This window comes from Protomyctophum bolini (assembly GCF_963924005.1).
Source record: "Protomyctophum bolini genome assembly, chromosome: 22".
Classification (NCBI taxonomy): Eukaryota; Metazoa; Chordata; class Actinopteri; order Myctophiformes; family Myctophidae; genus Protomyctophum; species Protomyctophum bolini.
The window spans coordinates 14,799,917-14,826,319 of NC_137883.1; the positions used below are offsets into that span (position 1 = coordinate 14,799,917).

Here is a 26,403-nt window from a genome sequence, read left to right on the forward strand (position 1 = left end):
TGGAGTCATTAAGAATTTTCAGTGTGTGATATTTGTGGCGATGATGGGGTTCGATGTTTGTTAATCAGAATGGGTGTGAACTGATGTCAATGTATTATAGGGTATGCACATGCATAAAGTGAGTTGCAAAAGAGTTTAACGTCATGTAATGCAATCAAATAGGACTTTTCTGTTTGTATGTATGGACTTCCAAGGCCAGAAAGTAGTTTTTGCCACTCTGTAGGTGTTCCTGCATAACTTCCGGGCATGATGTCACACGCATACCCTCTATTGTTTTGTTGGGTGGGAGGGGGCCGGTAGCGAGACGAAAATCAATAAATGCATTAGAAACTGCTACAGTCACCTAAAGGTTATATAAGTAGGTCAGCTGCTATTCAGAAAGTCAAATCTGAACACCTTGGAAGTTAATGCAACTAATCTACTTGACGTGATTTTGTTATTTGTCCAAAGGCAAAGCTCTATATTGTGATGGTAGGGTCACACATTTCATACAGCCAGGATATATTCCAACTCCAAAATGCTAATGTCTTAGTTTCATCACTTCCAATTGGACGAAAATTGTCATCTTGACCGAAAATGTATTTCTTGCTCATTAAAGAGATGGGGAGAAAAAATTCAATAAATGTTATTTAAAAAAAAAAGAGAGAGATGGGGAGACACCACAAACACCTACACCAGTAGGCCTATGTCAGTATCACGGTCATGTCACTCGCCAGTGTCGCCACTCTCACAACCAAGGTGTAATGTAACCAAGTACATTTACTCAAGTACTGTACTTTCAGGTATTTTTGCTTATAAACCTGAAACAAATATGGCTTTAATTTCACGGTTTTCACCTTGAGTGGCTGTCTGTTAAAGTAACCACACATTTATTAGGTTTAGAGGTAGAGAGGATATGAGCTTAAGTATTTTACCACTAGGTGTCGCCAAACCACCAAACAAAAAATTCCACCACGCAGCATCACGGGAATAAAAAATAAAACGAAAACAAGGAGTCGACACTGACGTAACACACATCCTAGCCACCGCGACGTGGTGGTACGTGGCACTGTGTGACGTCATCGGAAGGCGCCCATCTCCAAGCTGCAAGCAAGGTAAGTTCAGTCTCCTCAGTTTATCATCTTCTCCCAACGTTACCCTTATTACAAATTACAATACTGTGTGTGTGTGTGTGTGTGTGTGTGTGTGTGTGTGTGTGTGTGTGTGTGTGTGTGTGTGTGTGTGTGTGTGTGTGAGAGAGAGAGATGTAGTGAAATACTTCTATGACATTTCTTAGCCTAGTGTGTGTGTGTGTGTGTGTGTGTGTGTGTGTGTGTGTAACATTTCACACTGAGCTAATGTGCTTTCAACACCATAGGGTGTGTGTGTGTGTGTGTGTGTGTGTGTGTGTGTGTGTGTGTGTGTGTGTGTGTGTGTGTGTGTGTGTGTGTGACTGTGAGAGAGAGAGAGAGATGTAGTGAAATACTTATATGACATTTCTTAGCCTAGTGTGTGTGTGTGTGTGTGTGTGTGTGTGTGGGTGTAACATTTCACACTAAGCTAATGTGCTTTCAACACCGTGTGTGTGTGTGTGTGTGTGTGTGTGTGTGTGTGTCATTTACTAGAGAATGTCTGCCCATTCATAGATGGGCTGACAGCTTGAACTGCAATAAATGTTATATTTATTGCAAATCACATCATCACCATGGCGATAGTCAACAATGTCATTGCATGTTTTCCTAATATCATGCAGCCCTAATTCATCATAGTAGGACAGATGAGGACATAACTGAAAATATGCCCTGTTACAATCTTTGTGGACATCAGTAACTGACAGGAAAGAGGAAACAAACAGTTTAGTTGATAAATGTGTGAAAATCACTGATTACAATCTGAGCACATCTGTACATAATTTCTATAGATGGTTGATGTCATATGCTGTTGTCAACATTTAGAAAAGAAATCCACTGCAAACAATCTACACCACCTCCTTTTTTGTCTGTATTTATTAATTTAGGCATATTCATACTCTATATACATTGGAAGGTGATTGATGAAGGGGATATGTATTGGAAGGTGATTTAATCCATTCTTCTATTAAAAGCAGGTACCGAAAGCTGATACGATGATGGAGGAGAGTGGAATTGAGACCCCCCCACCCAACACCCCGACCCCTCCCCCTGGTGTGGACGCTCCACTCGCTATCGGTATTATAAAGCATCTATCATGTCAAGGACCCAGTGTTGATTTTGTTGACGTATAATGTTTGTCGACTGCCTTTTTTCACTGACGAAAACGAAATAAAAACGAAGCTATGATGACTAGAACTAAGCCTAAATATATATTATATTTTAGGGAGAGACTAGTGGAGAAGAGTCCCAGTAGAACTAAATGACAAGTCATTTCATGTTTGGTTGCGCTCGGGTGTTGCACTCTGAAAATAGTACAACACGTCTCAGCTGTTACTGTTCTAATATAGTAATTCAATCAAAAACTAAAGTAAGACTAAAACATTTCAGATGGCTAAAATATGATGTATAACTAAATTGAATAAATATTTATTCAAAAGACCACGACTAAAATTAAATAAAAGGTTGCCATCAAAATCAACACGGCAAGGACCCCCAGTCCCCCACATTGATTTGGTCACGGACCCCCATCTGAAATAGATTTTGAATTTGAATTAGTGAAAAGTGCTGTTATGCAGTTTAAGCAAGCTATGATGTGTTTTGGTTCAAACAAAAATTATTTTCACTTTTTGTTAAAAGGTTAAAGCATTATATTCTGATTCTATAAGAGTATGTTCATTAACAGGGCTCTTTAATAAACAGAAACTACATTTTCTGGTGGGTTGCCAGTTTTCAGAACGTCAGGAGAGAGAGTACCCATTAATCGGCTTCATTTTTATAGTGTTCCAGTTCCAATTTTGTCTGCTCATTTCTTTATGTTATTACTTGTTTCATCTGTGTCCTGTGCGACGTCACTCTCCTCATTGGATACAATTGGTATCTCCACCTGAAAATTCATTTCCTGATTAATAAAGAGCTGAAGAGACTCCTGTTCTTGAACAAACTCTAACAGAGTACTAGCAGAATGTCTTTCTCGTCTGTAAACTTGGAAATGTATAAAAAAATAGAATATAGAGCTATTTAACACTTATTTCAACAAACAAATAGCACTTACCTTACCCTAGATCTTGTCTTGTTTGACTGAATGCGTCCTTTCTCTCTGTTCTAGATCTTTCCAGCGACAGCCCCTCTGTTTCCAGTCCCCTCCCGCCCAGCCACTTCACGGCCTCCCCGCCCCCTCTGGCCCCTCTCGTCTCCCCAGCCGCCACTGCCGTCCAGCTCACGTCCCATCTCGGCTCCCTGTCCATCGCCACCGGACCCCATGCGGGTCCACATGCCCCCTTTTCGGCGCTCGCCCCTTATATGGCCTCGTCCGTCGGCGCCCCGCCCTCCAGCCTCGTCACGTCCGCCCCTCCGACGGGGCCCCCCAAATCCTTCTCCATGAGCGCCGGGTATGACATCACAAGAGGGCACGCCGGGCGCACGCCGCAGAGCCCGCTGATGCCCACGATCGCCAACTCCCCCCAGATGTCAGGTAAGAACTTACTCAAGATAAATTAGCAGCGGATGATATAATTGGTCCTCACTAATGCTCGTTATAAGCTGGCACCATTTCTGTCTACTCACTCTGTGTCTCAGATGAGGGCAGTTCAGAAACATGCCAATCAGCCAATGACATCTTTCTTCAGTGGTAATTTCAAATTTCAAATAAAAAAATGTTTTTGATTCTAGAACAATGGCTTCTATTTCAGCACTTTCCGGTAAGACAAAGGCTGTAGTTTCTATTAGCTCGGGGAATGCCTCCGATGATGCATTTACAATCGTATTATTAACTTTTAAGGCCATCTCTGGTCTGGCCCCATCCTAGTATCCTACATCTCCGACCTACTCAAGCCATATGTCCCAAAGCACAACTTGAGATCTTCAGACTCTCCTAAAAATCCCAATTTCCAAGTTGAAAACGAAAGGCGCCCGGGCCTTTGCTTTCAGATCCCTGACTCTCTGGAATGAATACTGGATGACTTGCCCCGGTGCTTGCCCGTTTTTCCTCCTGGAATTTTCACCAGTGAGGGGGATAACTTTGTAATATGCTATCGGCTGTTTGTATTCTTTTTGGAAAAATATGAAAAGATACTCCTGTGGAAAGGCTATATTATTTGACTTATATTGACCCTAACAATTTAGTATTATTTAGTATATGACTATGTAAGGTTTTGCCCACTCAAATGGTACCTCGTCAGATAATCCCCACATATCCTACAACTACTTCTGTGAACAGACTTTACTGTAGTAGCTTTTCATAAATCATATTTGTACTTAGGCTGTCTGCTGTCATGAAAGCTTATAGTTCAAAGTCCAGCCGTCTGCTGTCCAGCCTCTCCCACCCCTCACTGGGGAAAATTCTGGGAGGAAAACAGAAACTGGGCGAGTCATCTTGTTACCTCTGGAATACCCTCCCTCTAGGGATCAGGCTTGCAGAGTCCGTCTCCCGTTTCAAATAACTCCTGAAAACTCTTCTATAAAGCTGCTTTTAAACCATTATGTCCTACTGCATTTCTGCATATTGCTTGTTTTATGTTTGAAATTCTTCATTGGGAATAACCCCTTGAGGTGAATCATCTCGTTTTCAATGCATACGTTATTCTCTGTATCATTACTATTATTGTTTATGGTGTGTATTGTTTTAGTTTTTACTCTCTGTGAAGCACTTTGTTTCGAAAGGTGCCATATAAATTAAGCTTTAATATTTATTCTGCCTTAAATTTACTTATGGCTTTCCACACTTGTCCAGCAGGCTTGGTGTCCAACCCGTTGACCCAGCAGCCGGTGATGTCTGGAGGCTTGGACAGCTCACCCATCACCTTCCCTGAGAATGCAGAGGACCCTCGGATGTCTGCAGACCCCAGCACAGGGGGCGGAATCTGGGGCTTTATCAAGGTAAAAAAGCAATTTATTGCTTATGTAATTGTCTCTGGCCTGTTGGAAACCGCATATGTCCAAAACCTTTCGGGATTCAAATTCATCAAAAGTAGCAAATCTACACGCTCAGAACGCACCGCTTCACGCAGCGTTTTCAGCTTGCGGATCTGCTACTTTTGATGCTTTTGTGTGACTCTGTAGTAGTATGATCAAGTAGGGCTTTTATTTATGAAAAAACACAAAGTTCAACTTCAATTTAGAAGCAAATTATTAGCATGCGATGATTGCGATTGGAATAGATTTAATTGATTGTAATTTGTTCAGATTCACGAAAAGGGAGTCTTTAAATGGGTGACGAAAATAACTTTTGCTAATTCTGAAGATTGTTTTTCCAGTTAACAAGGCTGACCTTATAGTACCACATGATGTAAAACAATCTGTCTAAATAACCTTCTAATCTCGATTTTAACATTGTTGTCTAGAAAAACAAACCTAAGTAACAAAAACATGAACAAAATGACCGTGGTACTGTAAGTCTGCATGCTCGTCATAACTAGACCAAGTTTCTAAGGGGGCAGTGGTGGAAAGTAACTAATAACATTTATTTGAAAACTTTAGTTACTTTGGATTATTATTACAAAACACTCAATCACTTTTCAACCTATCTTCATATAATTGATCCTCACTAATGTGATAAAATGCCACAAGTTTTAAGACTCTCTGTGGGCAGTTCAGAAACCCGTCCACCAGCGACATCATCGATGGGGAATCCAAGCGAACAGAAGGGTTTTTATTCGTGAAAAGTAGCAGGAAGCCATCGTTCTCACGATAATAAAAAATGTTAAAATCTGCCTGTGTCACTGGTGGACACGTTTCTGAACTGCCCACAGCCCTCCTATGAGACGGACTGAGTAGGAAAAGAATGTGGTATTTTATCATGAACATTAGTGAGGACCAATTATAAGGTAAAGTGGAGTTGTCCGAAGAGGTGAGTTTTCAGATTAGGGCGGGAAATTGGGAGTAAGTCTGCAGTTCTGACTGCAATTATGGGGAGCTTGTATATAACATACATACACATAATTGTACAGACGCACACACACACACACCACATTCACATACCGTACACTCACTCACATGCGCATTGTGTGTTTGCAGGGAGTGGCAGGGAATCCCATGGTGAAGACAGTCCTGGACAAGACCAAACACTCTGTCGAGTCCATGATCACCACTCTGGACCCTGGCATGGCCCCCTACATCAGTAAGTCTGTTTTTTTTAACAAGGGGCCGAAATGAGTTTTCTCAGACGGGTGGCTGGCTTCTCCCTTAGAGATATGGTGAGAAATTCAGTGACACGGGACAGACTCGGAGTAGAGTCGCTGTTTCTTCGCTTGGAAAGGAGTCAACTTAGGTGGTTCGGGCATCTGGTTAGGATGCCTCTCGAGCGTAACCCTAGGGAGGTCCTCGATGCATGTCCCGCTGGGGGGAGACAAGGATGAGTTGGAGGGTGTATATCTCCAATATCTGCCTAATTGCTAATGTTGCTCTGGAGAGGGAAGTCTGGAGCTCTCTGGTGGAGCTGTTGCCCCCGTGACCTGAAAGAAGAAAGCAGCACACCACAATAACCATGAAACTATAGATGCACATTAGGGCTTTCACTTCTAGTGATTTTCACTAGTTGAGTAGTTGCCTAGTTTACTAGTCGATTAGTAAGTCGTTTTTGATTGGTGCAACCACTCAGACAGCTATGTGTGTCCCTGGGTCTGTTCCTGGGTCCCTGGGTCTGTCTGTCTATAACTTGTTCAGCACCAAGGCCCTTTCCCAATTTTTAACCCTACCCCTCAGCCCTTGCCCCTTCCCCTTGTCCCTACATAATGAGTGTCAAGGGGTAGGGGGATAAATCATCCCCCTAACGAACGTCCCTAAATATTGAACGTCCCTTGTAGATATTGATATACAACCTGTTCTCAGAAAATAGCTGATCTGCAAGCTGATGTCAAGGACCCCCAAATTAACACTAATTAGCCCACAGACCCCCATTTGAAGAGATATGCCAGGGACCCCATAGATTTTTACGAATCTAGCAGTGTCACGGACCGCCAGTGTGACATGCATTAGTCCATGGACCCCCATTTGATGGCATTTCTGTCTCTGGGACCCCCAATTTATATTGTAAAATCAATGTTAATTAACTCTGAGAGTGTACAAATGGTCCATTTGGTTACAAACTATCATTTAGCTGGGGACCCCCTGGAACCCCCTGGGGGTCCCCATAACCCACTTTGGAAACCTGTAGATCGGCTATTTTGGGAGAAGAGATGGAACGTAAATATAACATTGCTGTGGTTATGATGAAATAAATATGTTGTAATTTTGTCTCATCTTGGTAGCCCACCAGAATGTAATTCAGCTAGATATAGCTCATTCTGACACCTGCTCAACAGTTGTACCTGATTAATTGATTATTGTATTAGCAGTTTGTATAGAATGGGTACAGATATATCATATACAGGGTTAGAAAAAGGAAAAACAATTTACAGTATAGAAAGAAGGGGCTGTGGTCACTGTTTTCATTGGTTTTAATATCATTAAAGAACAGAGTAATTTTCTATCATGTCCTATGACAAGTCGTGGTATGCTACATATGATATGATTGACAATGTTTCAAATTCAACAACATTTAGGACAATGAAAATGCCATAGTGATTCATCTCCATCCAATGTAGCCTACAGTCTGTACAGCAGCTTGCAGTCTGTTCCATAGCTGGTTTGCCTGGGGGAAAAAAACAACACCATTGCTAATTAGTTATATGTAACTTTTGCAACTTGTGGGGATTAGCTAGCATAACATTGGTCATGATAAAACCATACCAGCTATCACTGCACCAAGTAGCCGTTATGCAGCGACAGCGTTATGTAGGTACAGTAGGCTATTTCACGGCTTTTAAGAGCTCCAAAACTGCAGAATGTTGACGTATCGTGGTCTGGGGGGTCGGACTGCCAGTTAAGCTAGCTTGCATCCGAGTTGTATCACCGGGGCACCGGCGATAAATAAAAAAGAATAAAGTGCCGATACGGCGCCAATTGAATGGGTAATGTTGTATGAATGCAACGCCGTAGCATATCGTTAGTTCACGTGAGGTAACGTTAACCTTTGCTAGAGATTGCGATATTTTTGGCGATGCAGATTGTTAATGCATTCAAATAATATTGGTTATTATCATATTTTTCCATAATAAAGGACAAAAAAGGCTTCTTACCTCATCTGCCTTTCGCCCTCTGTGAAGTCCCTCCGTTTTAAGTCCCGTCGCGATATCCATTCAAACGAAGGGGATTCTACCCCTCGCCCTCGCCCTAGCTCCAAAGAGAATTGAGAAAACCCTTCCTCCTCACGTGAACGCGCATCAGCAAGGGGAAGGGCTAAGGGCCATGGAGAAGGGAGTAATTGGGAAAGGGCCCAAGTGTCATTGTTGCACAGCCTAACACACAGGCCAGGGAGGAGGGCTAGTACAGTACAGGACAGGACAGGACAGTACCACTCACTTCAGTTCAGACGGGTCTGATTTTTTTATAGTATTTGTACATTTAAAAACTGTGTACATTGGTGACTATAATCTAGCATTCTAGCCGATCTTGAGGCCTACAAAAACAAAACTTTTTCTTTTCTTTTCTTATCAACTAGTCAACTAGTAGTACCAACGAGGTCAACTAGTGGATTTACTAGTCGACTAGTTGCTTAAACCCCTAATGCACATACAGTCAAATATTCAGTACAACTGGGACTCTCTTATCCAATGAATCACTTCCTTTATGAATCAGAGTAGATAAATCCTTGGGCAAGTAATCCATCTATCCGTGGCTGCTGTGACGTGAGCAACGTCTATAATACAGTGACTGTGCGGCCGTGTGTTTCCAGAGTCCGTCTATAATACAGTGACTGTGCGGCCGTGTGTTTCCAGAGTCTATAATACCAACGTCTATAATACCAACGTCTATAATACAGTGCCTGTGCGGCCGTGTGTTTCCAGAGTCTATAATACCAACGTCTATAATACAGTGACTGTGCGGCCGTGTGTTTCCAGAGTCTATAATACCAACGTCTATAATACCAACGTCTATAATACAGTGCCTGTGCGGCCGTGTGTTTCCAGAGTCTATAATACCAACGTCTATAATACAGTGACTGTGCGGCCGTGTGTTTCCAGAGTCTATAATACCAACGTCTATAATACAGTGACTGTGCGGCCGTGTGTTTCCAGAGTCTATAATACCAACGTCTATAATACAGTGACTGTGCGGCCGTGTTTCCAGAGTCTATAATACCAACGTCTATAATACAGTGACTGTGCGGCCGTGTGTTTCCAGAGTCTATAATACCAACGTCTATAATACAGTGACTGTGCGGCCGTGTGTTTCCAGAATCCGGCGGAGACGTGGACATTGTGGTGACGTCGGACAAGGAGAGCGTGGTGGACGCTGTGAGGGCAGCGTTCCAGGAAGTGTTTGGCATGGCGATGGTGACGGGAGACCCCGGAGTGTCCAACATCGCCCCCCAACCTGTGGGCTATGCTGCCGGCGTCAAGGTAGTGTGTGTGGCAAATGGTGCATTTCTATAGCGCCTTGCCCTTTATCAAAGACGCTTTTCAATGATTGTGCATTACATTAGAGATCTAGATAGACAGACACCTATGCAATCTCATTTCAAAATTTGAGCAAGAATCATGCAGCACTAGTTGACTGTCCAATTCATCTTAGTTGCAACTACAGACTAAAGACAATATATTTTCAGGGGAAAGATGAGAATCATGTGAGAATCGTGATCTAAAAAATTGAGATTTACATTTGAGCAAGAATCATGCAGCACTGCATTAGATTCACCCATTCACACACACACATTCATGAACCGATGGCGGAGGCACCAACCTGCACACCGGGAGAAATTTGGGGTTCAGCGTCTTGCTTATAAGGAACATTGGAACGTTACAATTTACAGTATATTTCTGTTTGCCTTTTAGGCTTCGTAATTACTTTATATTCACCAAATATTATTTTCACAAAACATTTCTGCAGTCTGCAGGAATCCCTGCATCTATACTGCATCACATCGCACCTTTGATATGGAATGCTCGTGTCGTGTGGACTATAGAATGTCTTGGTTGTGCAAGTGCAAGTGACACCGGCGTTGACAGTCATATCATTTAGAAGTGCCTGGTTCCAGAGGGAACAAACAGGAATGGGAGATGCTGTAATGTGGTGGAGGGGGGATTGGGGGGGTAGGTGGACATTCAGACCTCACAGGGGTCCTTAGAAAACCACCCATGTTGGATCATGAGACAAATGCCTTTTGAGGGCAGCGTTTGCGAAAAACAATATGCCAGTGTTTACTGACGTTGGTGGACATTTAGTTTGCTAGAGGAGATGACAGAGCAGCACGGATGATCCTGTTGCCACTGGTTTTGGTGCTCGTCTTGTTCAGGCACTCGCATTGTGGTGCATTATTTAAAAATAAAAGTGAGGGGGACAGTGAGGGCAGTATTTATATCAGCTAGATGGCATCTTACGTTGTCATTTACAACAAACATTCAATTCCATAGACTTGGCTGGCAAACAAATTACATCACAACTGCCCTAAACAAACTTGGCTGGCAAATGTTTTTTGTTAAAAAGGCTACAAACAAACAAGTCCATAGACTTGGCTGCCACATGACGAAATTTCGGAAAGCCATGCATTGGAGGGGCTAGTGCCCCTCAATAATATTAGAGACTTGTGTAATCCATTCCCCCAAAATGCAGACCTCCATATTTGGACAAGGCTAACCCAAAATTCCATATTTGGGCATGGCTCACTTCATTGTGACCTCATCGTGATGGTACAAGCGTCGCTGCCGGCTAGCCTGGTATAACCGACAGGGTCTCTGTAGCGACTCATCGAGTAAGGTGCGTCAAGAGAGCCAAACATCCAGCATGGCCGCCGCCGTAGTGAGGGCCATCGGCTCCGACCTGGCCAAGAGCCTCCGAGAGATCCGTCTCCATTTGTGTCAGACCGGCGTCGCCAGCCAGGGAGCCAGGAACTTTGTGGAACGGCACTATGTGACGTTGAAAAAGGCCAATCCGGAGTTTCCCATCCTGATCAGGGAGTGTTCCGGAGTGGAAGCCAAACTCTGGGCTAGGTACGACTTCGGGAAGGAAAGGAGTGTCGTGTTGGACAACATGACAGCGGAACAGGTAGCCAGAGCACTGGAGACAGTGGTCAAGTCCAAACCTTGACCTCACCTCACTCTGCCCCCCATCCCTGAACTCTAATAATTATGTGTTGTACTCATGGTCAATAAACCCAATTTGATACACTAACCCCCCACCCACCTCCCTCCCGAAACATCACATAGGCGGTGCAGCCATTCAGTCTTTTTGAGGGGCGCTAGCCCCTTACATCTGGCTTTCAGAAATTACATCATGTGGCATCCGACTCTATGGACATTTCTAATGTTTGTTTAGAGCACTAAATGTGATGTCATGTGGCAAGACACGCTCCATATATGGCCAGTACATAATCCATACCATGTTGACCTGACCCCCATGCCAAAGCCCCTGCAGTCTGCTGTCTGTCACCCAGGCGGATGCGTGCACGCGTCGCTTCTCGCCCTCAGGCATTTTACTGGTTATACTGTCCACCATTTGTATTGTGTGTGTGATGTCAGACCATGAGCTCCCTATATATATATATATATATATACTGTATATAAGGTGAAGATAGGAGGGGTTCGAGCAGGACAAGCTAAGCTCAAGAAAGAAATGGACGAAAGTGCGCCATGCCCCTGGAGGATCGTATACGATTGTGGGGCCTTCTTCGCACTGGGGGCCATCATCATCTTCTATCAAAGGGTTCAGGGATGAGAAACAGAATGATCGGTAGCTTCACGTCCATCAGGACCAGAGTCCCACTTACGGGAGGTCAGTTTGCTGTATGGGGAGGCCTCTTCAGTGTGGTCGACTGTGGTCTCGCACGAGTGAGAAAGAAGGAGGATTCCTTGAACAAAATTGCGAGCGGGGCCATGACCGGAGCCATCCTTGCTGCAAGGAGTGGACCAACAGCCATGGCTGTCTCTGCATCCATGGGTGGCATTGTGATGGCACTGATGGAAGGTGCTGGAATCATGTTCGATAGATATTCTTCTTCACAGCTGCCTCCAAACGAGTCCCCAGGCTCATCTTGATGTTCCTGCATTTCACCCTGTTCTCTAGACAGTTTATGAGCGGTGTTAGCGCTCCAGCATTTGATTGTGTGTTTTTGTCTAAGTCTGTCTCTCTCTGTCATAGAGCGGGAGACATGAAGACTCACTCTACTACTGTATGTCTCTCTCTATCCATTTGACGTAATCATTACGTCATTACTTCACCTCCTTGACAGATATTCCATGCTCTGTCTATATAACTGGTGTCCTAAACTTTTGAGGATGACCGTATGATTATCTACTAATTATCATTTTTATGCGTGACCATATATGGAGGCGTGACACGACTGACGGGAAATGCAGGTTTTCATAGTAACTGTGACCTACGGTGGCAAAAAAGAGATCACTGACACGTTTAATATTCTTTTATATATATTTTTCCTTTCCAAAAATGTTACAAAATAGCGGAAATAGTTGCAGTTTACCCTCTTATGGCCACCCTAATTAACAGTGGATTGTGCCTTCTACCTGCACTATTCATATGTTTAATTCATCATTTTAATGCCAATAGAAAAATCTGTGACATATACACTATCTCATTCTAACACGGTAATCCTATAGTATTAGACACTGAGTCCTGATGGTGGCGGTAACTTCACCATTATGCTGATTTTGACCGAATAGAGGGAATCTGGCGATGTCATTTACGGTCAGCTGATCACAACATCCGCTAGCTTTCTGCACTGTGTTACACAGTCAGATGTTCCGGGATGCTAAGCTATCATCAAGCTAATCAAGCCCAAATATCGCTTTTCACTCAGTGATGCACATAAAGACCGCGTGCGTGCGTGTACGCGAGGATTTCCGCTGGTTTTAGGTAGATTACATCGGCCAAACAAGCTAAAGGTTTCTACATTTTGCTACATTAAGCCCCCGATTATAGGGAATAAAGCGATTACGTCATATACGTCAAGGGTAACTAATGAGGGATTTTTTACTCATTACGTCAATAGCCATAAGGGGGTTGAATCGTGTATTTCCTGCCATTGTATCACTCAAAATCCCCATACATGGGGAAAGCCCCGATATATGGTGCCCAGGTCTTCGTAACATCGCTTGACATCATAGTAAATGCAACCTGCTGTTGCAATTAAACCCATATATGGAGATCCCTGATGTCATCAATATTAGTATATGAATATATGTCAGAACTTGTTCTGACATTCCACATGTTGATCCTTCCCCATCCATCCTTCCTCTTCGATGTCTCCCTTTTGACTAATACCCGTCCATTTAAACTCTAGACGTTCTCAACACGAAAATTAAGGCCTGACCCCACCGGGCCCGCATCAAACCCTGTACACTCAAAACACTGCCACCCTTAGATCGCCATATGTGGAGCTGACCTTTCCATATGTTGATCTGACCTGTACACCCAAGACACCCTCCATATATGGCCAGTGCGCCTTTAGGGCAGGAGTCTTACTGGTTAGTTAGAAAACCTTCAAAAATAGCATGTCTAGCTTGTTGGTTCTGTTTCATGACAAAGTATGAAATAAGGCTTAAGTGTTTGAAAAGAATCCCAAAAGTAATTTACAAAAGATCTTATATAAGAACTTCAGGGAGGGCTCATTTTCAGAAGATCTGGCCATGTGAACGCAGCATTAACACTAAAACTGCTGTTGCCCTGTCCGTCCACCAGGGAGCTCAGGAGCGCATCAACAGCCTGAGGAGAACCAACGCCATTCACGCCAAGCAGCCCGTGGTGTCTGTGGAGAACTTCATCGCTGAGCTCTTCCCCGACAAGTGAGCGGAAACAAAACGCACACAGCTTCCATTAACCCATATAGGACTGAGACCAGATTCTACACATTTCTTGTAAATCATGACAGTTTTCTGAAAAGGTTTAAATCAATGGTTTTCAAACTATTTCATGTCAAGGTCCCCAACAATTATATGTATTTGGCCACCGACCCCCATCTGTAAATATGTTGTTCCAGGGACCGCCCAGAAGCAAAGATTTTATTTAAAAACGTTCACTTATTATGCAGTCGACAAAAACTGGAGTATGTGTGGACCTTAAGGCTACTTCCTGGGGAAAGTAGCCTTAAGGTCCACGCATACTCCAGTTTGTGTCGAAATGTTGTGAAGTCACTAAGAAACTCACCGCTCACCTCAACACATCTCTCTGTTTTTACTAACCATCCTCACCGTTTAGGTGAGTACTGAGTAGGTTAAAGGTTATCACCTATAACTGGAGAATGCGTGGGCCTTTAGTGTACCACGTCCACGACTCACACAAGCTGTTTACATTCATGAGTAATACAGTATTCAATCAAAAGGGCCCACACTTTGATATGTATTTGGCCGCAGACCCACATCTGAAAAGATTTTGTGCCAGGGAACCCCTTAAAAGAAGTTCTGTTATTTATTTTCTGAAACTTTACAACTTTACAAGCTCACAACGCTCATAATAATACATTTTTCTGGGGGCTAATGTTGATGGAATGGGATTAATGCTAAGTTGTTCCGTCGCTCTACGCAGGTGGTTTGACATGGGCTGTCTTGTCCTGGAAGACCCGGGCCTTGGCGTTTACATCGAAACCTTCACACAGACCACTCCTGTAGCACTGGAATATATTCAACAGGTACAATGTTCTTATAAACTAATCCTCTAGCATTGAAAGAGTACAGGTACAATGTTGGGGGCACGGTGGCGCAGACGGTAGCGCTGTCGCCTCACAGCTAGAAGGTCCCTCGTTTGAGTCCCGCTGGGGGCGTGCTCTCACATCCGCGTCATCAGTGCCCATACCCGAGGTGGGGTTGGCGAAAAGGGCCTTTTTGTGTGGAGTTTGCGTGTTCTCCCCGTGTCCCCTAGGGTAGGTACCCTCATAAAAAACATTCAGTAATCCTGGTCTCTATACTGCCTCCCCCTGGCCAGCCAGGGTACCTGATGGAGGGGAAATGAACTTGTTGGAATAACATGTTCCTTCCTTGACTTCCTTCCATGCGCTACATCCAACCAGGGAAACTCCCCCTGTCAGGTGGCTTGGACCTTCAATGCAATGAACTGTACCACTGCGACACCTGAGTGCTAGCATCGCTCCTTTAACCACTCAAGCCCCTACATATTCACAATATATAACAAAACATTGCACATGCAATTTCCAAATAATTGTTTGTGAGAACATTTGCTACATCTAGTCCAACATGTTTTTCAGGCTCAGTCCATGACACCGGCTGACTACAGCCTGCGCTGGTCAGGCTTGCAGGTGACTGTGGGGGAGGTGCTGGAGCGCAGCCTGCCCAACGTGGTGCGGGCCGACTGGCAGCAGGCGCTGACGGGCGTGAGCCACCAGCGCATGGTGCACGGCGCCGCCATGGCCCTGGCCGGGATGTACAAGCAGCAGCTGTCCTCCAGGGGGAGCCTGTGAGCGATAATAATAATATATTACATATTATGTGTGTCGGATTGAAGCAGGTAGGGGAGGGGTTAGGACGGCTGTTCGGCGGGATTGCCCCCCGCTCTCCGCCCTTGGTCAGCGTAATGAAAAGCCGATTGCACATTTTGTCGCGCGGTGTTTAATTTGCGTCTGCGGAGCGATGCAGGCTTCAGGGCCTGAAGCGAATTCACCTCTTAAAGCTGGTGTTAGGTGATATTTTTGTTAAAGTAAGTGTTAAATAGCTCTATATTCAGATAGTAATCATTGTGTTTGTTCAGTACTCCCGGTCTCTCCAGATCTTTTGTAAACAGAAAATATAATTTTCAGGTCGGGATAACAAACTCAGACAACCCCACACAGATTTATATAAGCTTTTTTAGTGTTCCATTTCTCATTTCTGTCTGCTCATTTGTTTGTTTCATCACTACCAATTCCACTTACTAGAAGCTCGACCGGCATTCGGCCTTGGCGTTACAGTATGTAGAGTGGGCCTAATGGGCAAAAGAGGTGGCTGAAATGTTCCTGAATAATGTGTTTTATATTATTAACTGTACAATATGTGAAGACATTGAGGGCAGGATAATAAGCCTAGATCATAGACAGTGATCAAGAGTCTGTGGCAAATGTGGAGGCAGGTGGAGTGCTGGTCAGCCTGTGATGAGCTGACACACACAGTGATGTTGCCTCTCTGATTCTGGTAGTGGGATTTATCCTATTTGTGATTTGGATAAAAGTGGTATCTTGACCTGAAAGTTTTCTATTTACTAAGGAGATGTGGAGAGCCCTGTTACTGAACAAACACTCTATAGCTATGATTACTCCCAGAGAACTATTTAAAACTTATTTTAACAAAGAAAATGTAACCTAAACCATGTTTAAGCCCCCCTCCAAAAAATAAATATGACAAATCAAAATGTGTCAAATGTTTTTCAAAGAATTGCAGATCTAAACCACATAGCATGTTGCATCGCAATGCATAGTGAGCTTAAGATTCTTTGAAACATTTGGGAAATGTTTTTGAACAATGTTTCATTTGGAACATTCCCAGAATCGGGATGTCGGCGTTAAAGTGGTCAATGAAACGGACACCAGACACTAAGATTGAGTTCATTCCTGCCAATACCTAAGCACAAAGACATCATCACTCGAAAATGTATCTAAAATATGATTCTAGATTTTGCGGGATGGTGGAGGAAGAACAGTGATATGCCGAACAGTGCTGAGCGATGCATTTTCTTTTTCAGTTGTCTGACAACTGATTGTAAAGATCGCTTCAATCGTTAGAAATATTAGAATATGGTTCACCCGAGATCTCCCCTGTGATTCTGTAGTGTAGTACGGTCGACTTACTTAGAAATCTACAAGCTGTGTGTGCTGTTGACTGTAGAGGGCAGTATAACGCGCCTAGCCTGACAGAAATGACATAGTATCATCACTGTTTGGCGGATGTCTAAAACTGTAACAACAACTGTAAAACTGAAACAATTATATTCTGTGTTCAATCAATGTATCATTTACTTTAACTAGTTGCACGTGTAGTTTGACATAAAAGTGGCAGTTTTGGTCAAAACAAACTTGAATAAATGATAAAACTTAGACGGAGCACTTAATCATGCGACTACTCCATCTGGGCGGAAGCGGAAGTCTCCATCAATGTATCATTTAGTCACAGCTCTTGTTCATATTCTTTCTTTGGTTCTATATTTATAAAACCCACAGACACACTTTAGTAGAAAAAATACTATCTGCAGTACAAGCTCACAGCCATTTTCTCTACTATCACATTACTTGGTCTTACGAAGAAGTGTTGAGTTGATTTCTAAAACTATAACGAAAAATGTCCGTCAACCTTTTTTCACTGAAGAAGCTATGATGAATTAAACTATATAAATAATATATTGCCAATGTTGTCAATTAAAAACTAGACTCAAATGTTAGGAAGGGACTAGCGGAGAAGAGATCCAGTAGAACTTAGACACCTAAGTCATCATGGGTGCTCGTGGGTGTCACAGACCTGATCGTAGATCTGCTATTTCCGCCAATTAATTTTAGTCGAATAAATCAACTGTCAACTAAAAGGTGACTAAAATATGACAACAACTTCTATTCAAAAGACTATGACTAAAGCTAAACCAAAAGTTTCTGTCAAAATCAACACTGCATATGACTGCGACGTCCTATAAATGAGTCTGGAAAGCTGTGCATTCATAACATTTAGCACCCCCATTGTTAGTCTGAAAACCCAACTCAACACGTCGAGTAAAGAGAAAAAGTAATCGCTCGGCACTGCAGCGCATCACGGCCTGTAAAATATTGTATGATTAGTTTGTCTGATTATTTCCGTCAAATAAAGTAACTATCTGTGCTAATGAATGCTGACTGTATGGAAGTGTATGGACTGAAGGATTATTTTTCCTCGGTTAATTGTAGCTGGGTTTTTAAAGCCTACACGTCTGTGTCATACGACACAGACGTGTATTGCATATCTCACTCTCAACTTATTTCAAAACACCAACATTATTCTTGTGTTTCGCGTCACACGTCTATTCGCCAAACGTTTGTACTTGAGCGCCTTTCCCCCGCTGAATAACGTCAAAATGGCCTGAAGTCTGAGGTCGTGACTACAGTATATATGCCACAATTCTATTAAAGGTTTAAACTCCAAAGTTTTGGCTTTATATAAGAATTGTAAGATTGTTTACTTGGTGGAAGTCACGACTCAATTCAGGCGTCATTCCCAGGCAGAATTGGCCTTCCACACATTGATTTGGAAGGCAAGGCATTTGTCCTGGTTTCCTGTTAAAGGTGCGCTTCACCCATTTTCAGCCTATCAATTCATCCTCACTAAATTATGTCTGTCTCAGAGGAGGGCTTTGGACAGTTCAGAAACCTGTCTACTCACTCTGTATCTCAGAGGAGGGCTGTGGACAGTTCAGAAACCTGCCTACTCTGTCTCAGAGGAGGGCTGTGGACAGTTCAGAAACCTGTCTACTCACTCTGTATCTCAGAGGAGGGCTGTGGACAGTTCAGAAACCTGTCTACTCACTCTGTATCTCAGAGGGGGCCTGTGGACAGTTCAGAAACCTAACTCTAATGTCATCAATTTTCCTGCAATGACATCCTCAGTGCTAACAAGTAATTTACAACAAGTTTCAAGCCAAACATATACAGTGTATATATATATAATTGTATTGATTCAAGAACTATGGCTTCTATTTCACTATGCTAACTTTCTAGGAAGAGAGATACTGTAGTTTCTATTCGCTCGGAATCCCCAACGATGATGATGTCACTGGTAGTCGTGTCCACAGCCTACAAATGAGACGCAGAGGCTACTAGGGATGGGACGATATCAAAATGACATGTCACGATTATTGTGGCTAAAAATAATTGCGATTGATGATATTATCACGATAATCAAAACGTAAAACGGCACTTTTGTTAACCTCTTGAACCCCCAGCATCCCTATTCTGAGGGGTAATGTTCGACAAAAATAGCAGATCTACAAGAAACGCATTGTGAGCTTGTAGATCTGCTATTTTGGAGGAATTGATTTTTGTATAAAATAAGGGCCTACCAAAAGCGCTCTTTACCGGTCCATTTTATCAAGCAGAGAGGGTTTAAGTGGTGCTGAATTTGAAGCCAAACGCCAATTCATCCTAGTGTATGACGCAGGACAATTTCTCAACAAATTAAAATCTCCACGATACGACTACTATGAGTGTTTTTTATTTATCACGTTAAATTATTATCATCCCAGCCCTAGAGGCTAATTGGGCAGCCATACATCATATATACCATAAATGTAGCTAAATACTGCACCATTCTTCAGGGATAGATGCTCAAAATTATGTCCGACAAATGCCAGTCTACTTTGTCATTGTTTTTTAAGATATCAGGATTTGTGTTCTGTGTTCAGTGTAAAGAAAGAAAAGCTTGTGATGCAGCTCTTTACTCCTAAATGTGCCTTTAATACGCAAGTAAAATACTTTTCATACTGCCATCATACTGTGTTTTGTGCTTTGTGTTAACTGCACACCCCTGCACGTGTGTGCGCATTTACACTAAAATGATGGCGGACGGCAGTGCATGTCGAATAGTTGAACACTTAACAGTTGTGGAAAGTAACTAAGTACTGTACTTAAGTGAAAACTTTGAGGAATTTGTACTTGACAATATTCAATGCTTTTACTTTTACTACTCCACTACATCTCAGAGTCAAATATTGTACTTTTACTCCACTACATCCATTTGAAAATGCTAGTTCAGCTTTGACGAATATGAATGGCCAAAAGCATGGTTTGTTGTTGTCACTATGTGACGATGATGAGGCATGCTGAAACATGTCAGAGTTTGTTTATGACAATGCAATAACAGCAAACATATTTAAGTGCAGTCGTACATATTTGCTTTAAACACCTTTTCTTTTTAGTCTTAAGCCCTATTCCCACAGGACTATAGTCTTGACATAGAATGTAAGATATATATATATATATATAATGATTTATTTTCAGTCAATGCAAAACCTGTTGAACACTGTACTAAGCCATGCTGTCTATAACCAAATAACTGCCGGAAATGGCCAATCTACAAGCTCACAACGAGTTGTGTTGCTATGTGCCGTGAGCTTGTAGATCGTAGAATGTTTGCCAAATCATTTCATTGATTTGATCAGTAGATCTTCATCAGCAAGCTGAGGTTCATTTCCAACTGCTCCAACTTAATCCTGTACCTAATACCACCACAAGGTGGCAGAATTGCAATTCCTAAACCCTGACCCCCTCTTTGAGAACCACTGTCATCCACATCACAGGCTGGTGCATGAGATGCTTACTTCTACTCCACTATATCTCGGATACAAATATTGTTCTTTTACTCCACTATATTTATTTGAAAACTTTAGTTAACTACTAGTTACTTTGTAGATTTGGATTATTATTACAATTTATTATTACAAGACATACGGTAACCAATTCAGCCCTAGGCCTATATACATTTCGATTGAAAATAGCAGACAGTGTGTGTGTGTGCCACAAATAAGTGGCTTCAGGTTCCATCCTTGGTGAGATTAAAATCTGTGAGAGGAGGTGAAGGTGCAACAGTAAATGGTAACAACATAACAGATTAAGATCATAACACAGGTCTACTGCCAGGAAGTGTCCGTCGACTTGAGAGTCGAGACCTATTCATACTCCAGTTTTAGGTGATATGGTTAGTAAAAACAGAGACATTTGTGAGTTGCTTACAACCACAGTGTGACGTCATGTTGTATGAATTGAATAGGCCTTAAAACTATATGACAATGTTCGTCGACTACCTTTTTTCCCCAAAACGAAATAAAAACGAAGCTACAGTATGATGACTAAAACTAAGACAAAATATATTTACAATTGCGTCAACAAATAAAAACTATAGATGTTAGGGAGGGACTAGTGGAAAAGAGATCCAGTAGAACTAAAAGACGAGTCATTTTAAATAGCAGAGTTTGTAGATCGGCTCTTTTCAGCATGCTAGTCTAAAAACAGCCAAAATACATTTTTGTAGACAAAATCAACTGTATCGGTATCGGCTAACACAGAAATTGTGGTATGAAATGAAAAATGTGTATTGGGACATCCCTAGTTCAGAGTATGGGTTTTATTCCGTTCAGACTATGGGGTTTATCGGTCTCCCATTGTCTTAGACTCAGGCAGCCAATGATGAAAACGTTTCCACTAGGTCGCTACTACGGTCGAGATAGTTGAACAAACATGTTGTCCAGCCGCTTTTCAAGCAGCTGGCAAAAATGGAAATGCCCAGATAAAGTAAAAGTACCTCAAAACTGTACTTGAGTAAAGGTACTTGTAGTTGCATGCCAATGTAACGTCTTGTGAGACGAGCTGCGGTGTGCTTGAAGCTGTCATAACATACCGCATGGAATGAGGAATGCATGGCACTTCCACATGGATTCACGTTAAGACCATCCCAACCACGTGTGCCTATCAGCTATTGGTGCGCTACACAAACACAATGGGGGCCTCATTTCCGGCCGCTGAACAAACACAATTTTGATTGTTTTAGTCATAGTCTTTTGAGTAAAATTGTATTTAGTTTTAGTAATATTTTAGTCAACTGAAATGTTGACCAGTTCAGTGACCTTGTGGTTAGAGTGTCCGTCCTGAGACTGGAAGGTCGGGGTTTGATCCCAGCCGGGTCATACCAAAGACCCAGTGCCTCCCTGCTTGGCACTCAGCATCAAGGGTTGGATTGGACCTACTAGCGTCATGTTCAGGGGGTGTACTTGTACATCATTTCCAGGTGTACTTGTACATCAAGCTGCCTCATGCTACAGAAACAGGATATAGGCTCCTGCCCCATGGGTCTCATGGCTCAGCAAGGCTTACTACTTACTAGATTTAGTCGACAAAATATTGTAATTTGTAAGATTTTAGTCAACTAAATCTACAGTTGATTTTGGCAGCGAAAATTTATTTTGTCATAATGGCAGATTGTACACTTGATTGCATGCTGTAAATAGCCGATCTATGAACACTCTAACCATAAGGTGGGCGGACACTCAAACCACGAAGGCCACTGAGCTGGCCATGAGCTGTTTGTTAAGACGTGGAACACATTTTAAGTATTATTTTATACTTTAGTTGTTGAAAATTAGATATACTAGTTAATAGCCGTGCTACGCGCTTGTAGATCTGCTATTTAGCGGTCAAATACAGATAATTCTGGGGGTTCTTGACATGAAAAAGTTTGAGCACCACTGATTTGTTTTTAAGAAAACTGTCAGGATTTAGAAGACATTTGTAGAATCTGGTCTCGGGATATATTAGTGTTACGCGGTGCGGCAGAACAATAGGCTTTGATGTGTGATCTTCCAGCACACAATGAAAGCAAAGCAGGTAGCAGCAGGATGCGGGATGTGCGTGAGTCTCTACTATGTCACTTCCTCTGGGTCACAGTGACCTGTGTACTGTGCAGTCAGTGGTGGAAAAAGTAGGCTACTCACATTTTGTACTTGAGCAAAAGTGATAATCAAAATCTACAAAGTAACTAGTAACTAAAGATCTCAAATACTTGTAGTGGTCGGTGGAGTAAAAAAGTACTATATTTGCCTATAATATAATTATAATTGGAAATACTCAAGTAAAGTAATAATACCTCAAAATTGTACTTAAGTAGACCTACAGTACTTAAGTAAGTGTACACCACTGGTTGTGATTAACCTCGCGCGTCATGATTTTGACGATTATTTTTGTAAAATCAGGCATTATGACGCCATCAAGGAACCGCCAATAAGTACATTTTAGTCGCCAAAATCAACTGTAGATTTAGTTGAAAAAAAGCTCATGATATTAAAGTAAACTAAAACTCGACTGAAACCTATACATTTCATTTCAATGACTAAACTATGACTATTACAGTTTTTGGCAATTTGCACCGGGGGGAAAATGGGTTACAAAACCGTGGGATAAAATTTGTAAAAAATAATAATACAATACTTTTCAGCAAATGGAAAAAAGACTCCACTTCCACTTTCAACCTGCCATAGATATTTTGGGCATGTGCGTGGGTCCTATAGGGGGCCACCACTGCCCCCCAGATAAACTGATAGTTATTAGGAACCAAAATGGACCCTTGCAGGTCTGTAACTTCGAGAGTGTACAAACGGAACCAATAGACATTTGGTTCCATTTTGTACGCTCTCTGAGTTCTGGGGGTCCGTGGTCTATATTACATCAAACTTGGTTCCTAAGTTTGAGAACCACTACTACTCTAGAATGTTCCCTGAAGGTTTACTTTTCACTCTGAATGTTGGTTCATGAATCATGTTCCAAGTCCTGCTCAGCCGTCACTGTAGCCCTCAGCTGCATGGGTGAAGGTGTATGTGAGTCATTGTTCTGTGCTGTAGCAGCAGTGGAGAGGAGAGGAGAGGCGGTTTCTTGTGCATCCGTCTTTCAGTGTCTCATAGGCAGTGGTGGAAAAAGTACTTGCATGTTTTAGTATCAATACAAATTTCTTAAATGAATGCCCTTGCCCTACTTCGTCATTCTGTGCAAAGCTTGTAGACTTTTTATTTATTTTCAAATGCATTTAGTTATAACTTATGATAACTTTATGAACTTAAATACAAACATTAAATACAGACATTAAAACAAACACACACACACACACACACACACACACACACACACACACACACACACACACAAATAAGTAATACTATAGTCATTTAGCTACTAATATAGACTGGAGTAATTACAGCGGGTCATGTTGGCCTGTTTTGAATTTTAAGCTGAAATCAATACTTTATCAGTATTCCAATATTAACCTGTGGGCCGGGTGGTGGGGGCCACATGTGGCCCCTGTGCCGCCAGTTGCCCATGTATGCTCTATATTCCCCTGGGTGTGGTTATACTAGTCAAATACGTCTTCCCTGTGTATATTTGTTCTTCCTGAAAGCTGAAAGCCTTTGAGTCAAAAGGACCAATCGAAATACGCGCATGTAGAGGGTATGCGCATGACATCATCATACTCGGACGTATGCAGGAACGCCTACTGACAGGCACAAAAACTACTTTCTGCACATGACAGCCCATACATCCAAAAGTCTTAAATGATTGCATTAACGTTAAACTCACTTTGCCACTCGATTTGCAACTCACTTCATGCATGCGCATACCCTCTATACTGGTGGGTGTAGCCACATAAAAACATAATTTTAACCGTTTCCGTTTAATAAAATAAAAAAGACTATATAGATACTGTGTATTACTACTGTGTATACTGTGATTTGCGTGATTTTTGGACAAAATCTGGAGGAGTAATATCAAAGAAATTGTTTTACAAAAGTCGGCTTCCTAGTGGCGCTATAAAATGCCGTTCTGGAAGATTTGGGGCAGAGATTCATTGTTGGCATCCAGGGAGTGTGTGTGCAAAGTTTGGCATCGACCGGGTTAACGGTGCCAGAGATTAGCTGTACACAGACGGACGGACAGACGGACACACTGACGGACGGAGTGCAAAACATACTCTCTCCCCACGCCTTCGGCCTGGTAGAGACAATAATACCTGATGATCACGTGTAAGGGGGAAAATCACGGCACTCCGTCTTTAAGTAAAAGTATCAATACTGCCAATCTTCCACCGTAGTCTGAAAACCCACCTCTTCTGACTCCATCTTAGCCCATAGCACTTGCCGTAGCACTTGCCATTTCCCGGACGACCTTACAGGCGTATGCAAAGGCTTATGTAACTTAGATAGCATTTTATGTGGAGACAGCACTATATATATATATATGCATAATTCATATTGTATTATATACTATTACATACTATCTTTTATGTATTTTATGTATTACCATGAATTTTGTTCTTACTTACTGTAAGTCGTAAGTGTAAATTGTAAATGTAGAAATACTCAACATTGTCTTGAGTAAAGGGTTTTAAGGTTGACCCCTGTGGTCAGGTGTGGTTTGTACGCGGCCCTGACGGTGTTGGGGCTCTCCAAGGCCTGCCCTTTGTTGACGTGACACGGCTAGGTGACGGCGCTCGGCGGGGCGGAACGTTGGGGCGTTGCGGGTCTTTTTCGTTTTGACATTTCGGAGCACGACAAACGTGGGCCTATCTACGCTACACGCTACGTGGCATCGGCATCATGATGCAACCGTCAACATTGACACGGTTGTTAATGTTTACTGTAATTACAGCAATTTCATCACCAGCTGTCAAGTCTAAATGCAGGCTGTGTGTGTGTGTGTGTGTGTGTGTGTGTGTGTGTGTGTGTGTGTGTGCGCGCGCGTGTGTGCATGCGCGTGTTGACGCTCACAACAAACACTCCATTGGATATCTCCACTGTGCTAGTATCACTACAGGCAACGGTGGGTGTGTGTGTGTGTGTGTGTGTGTGTGTGTGTGTGTGTGTGTGCATTCATAAATATGACATGAAAAATTACAACAATTCGATGTCATCACAAAATATAAAACACTATATGTACAGTATAGTGGAAGTGATTACCGGTATTTCCTCTCCCTTTGGCCTACTGAAAGGTGGATTTTCAGGCCTGTTTTAAAGTAATTGATTTGCATTCTTTGAGAGAGGGGTCAGGGGTTTCCACACTTGGGTGACTGCTGTAGAAGGAGAATGTACCCAAAAAGGTAAGTGGGTGGTACCAGATCGTGTTATTTTCTCCCTAATTGTGGCTGTGGGTGTCGCTCACTTTTTTGAGGTAATTAGTCAGGTATTGCAATTGCATTGCAATTTTGAACGTCAATCCCACTTTCAATTGTGTAACTCTGTCTTCTACCCGGAGCCAACCTAGGCTAGCAAAATGGGTTGAAAAGATATAGGTAGTCAGATTAGTTTGTTTTGGGAGGTTTGTCAGGTTTGTCGGGTTTGTCGGGTCAAAACATTCATTAGTAGGCCTGGGTCCATGTGATTTCATTTGTACAGAGAATGTATACAAATGGATAAATGAACGGTGAGAGTTTTAGTGTGTAGGTGTTGGACATTTGGAAATGATGCTCGCGCACGGCCGCAAGCTTTATTTCCATCCACCAGCTATTTAAAAACCTGGAAGAGAAGTCTGCTCTGAGCTGCATCTTGCATCTTCGTGACGCTATTGTCTGCAGGGAGTACTGAGATGGATACAGAGATCTCCATATGGGACACAGACAGATGATTAAAACGGGTGCCATGACAACGGGTATTGCATATTAGGTTACCAACTTGGATCGTTCCCAAGTAGGCTGGTGGCCAACAGGCACAGGTCTAGTACCATTCTGCATTTGTTGGTGTACTTTCTACATTGTGTTAACTGCTGTTTTTCCCT

General features: G+C 42.5%; 2 protein-coding genes across 5 annotated transcripts; both read left to right on the plus strand.

Moving 5' to 3' along the window:
- The first annotated feature begins 1,073 nt into the window (after positions 1–1,073).
- prrc1 (proline-rich coiled-coil 1) lies at positions 1,074–19,583 on the plus strand. 4 transcript variants are annotated; one of them, XR_013963468.1, is made up of 10 exons: positions 1,074–1,094; positions 2,084–2,186; positions 3,217–3,582; positions 4,840–4,985; positions 6,123–6,225; positions 9,384–9,547; positions 13,839–13,942; positions 14,682–14,784; positions 15,358–18,186; positions 18,292–19,583. XR_013963468.1 is itself a non-coding variant. In XM_080756340.1 (9 exons), the coding sequence occupies exons 2-9, from the start codon at positions 2,105–2,107 to the stop codon at positions 15,568–15,570; spliced, it is 1,281 nt and encodes a 426-aa protein (XP_080612466.1). In that variant the 5' UTR covers positions 1,074–1,094; positions 2,084–2,104; the 3' UTR covers positions 15,571–19,583. The 4 variants fall into 4 exon arrangements, 3 of the variants coding, with proteins under 3 accessions (XP_080612466.1, XP_080612468.1, XP_080612467.1); XM_080756340.1 differs by having other exon boundaries at positions 15,358–19,583; XM_080756342.1 differs by having other exon boundaries at positions 4,843–4,985; positions 15,358–19,583.
- Positions 10,929–11,231, plus strand: LOC308309449 (NADH dehydrogenase [ubiquinone] 1 alpha subcomplex subunit 2-like; the record flags this gene model as incomplete). Its single annotated transcript, XM_080755293.1, has 1 exon — positions 10,929–11,231. One exon carries the CDS (start codon positions 10,929–10,931, stop codon positions 11,229–11,231), a length of 303 nt encoding a protein of 100 aa, XP_080611419.1.
- Positions 19,584–26,403: the final 6,820 nt, after the last annotated feature.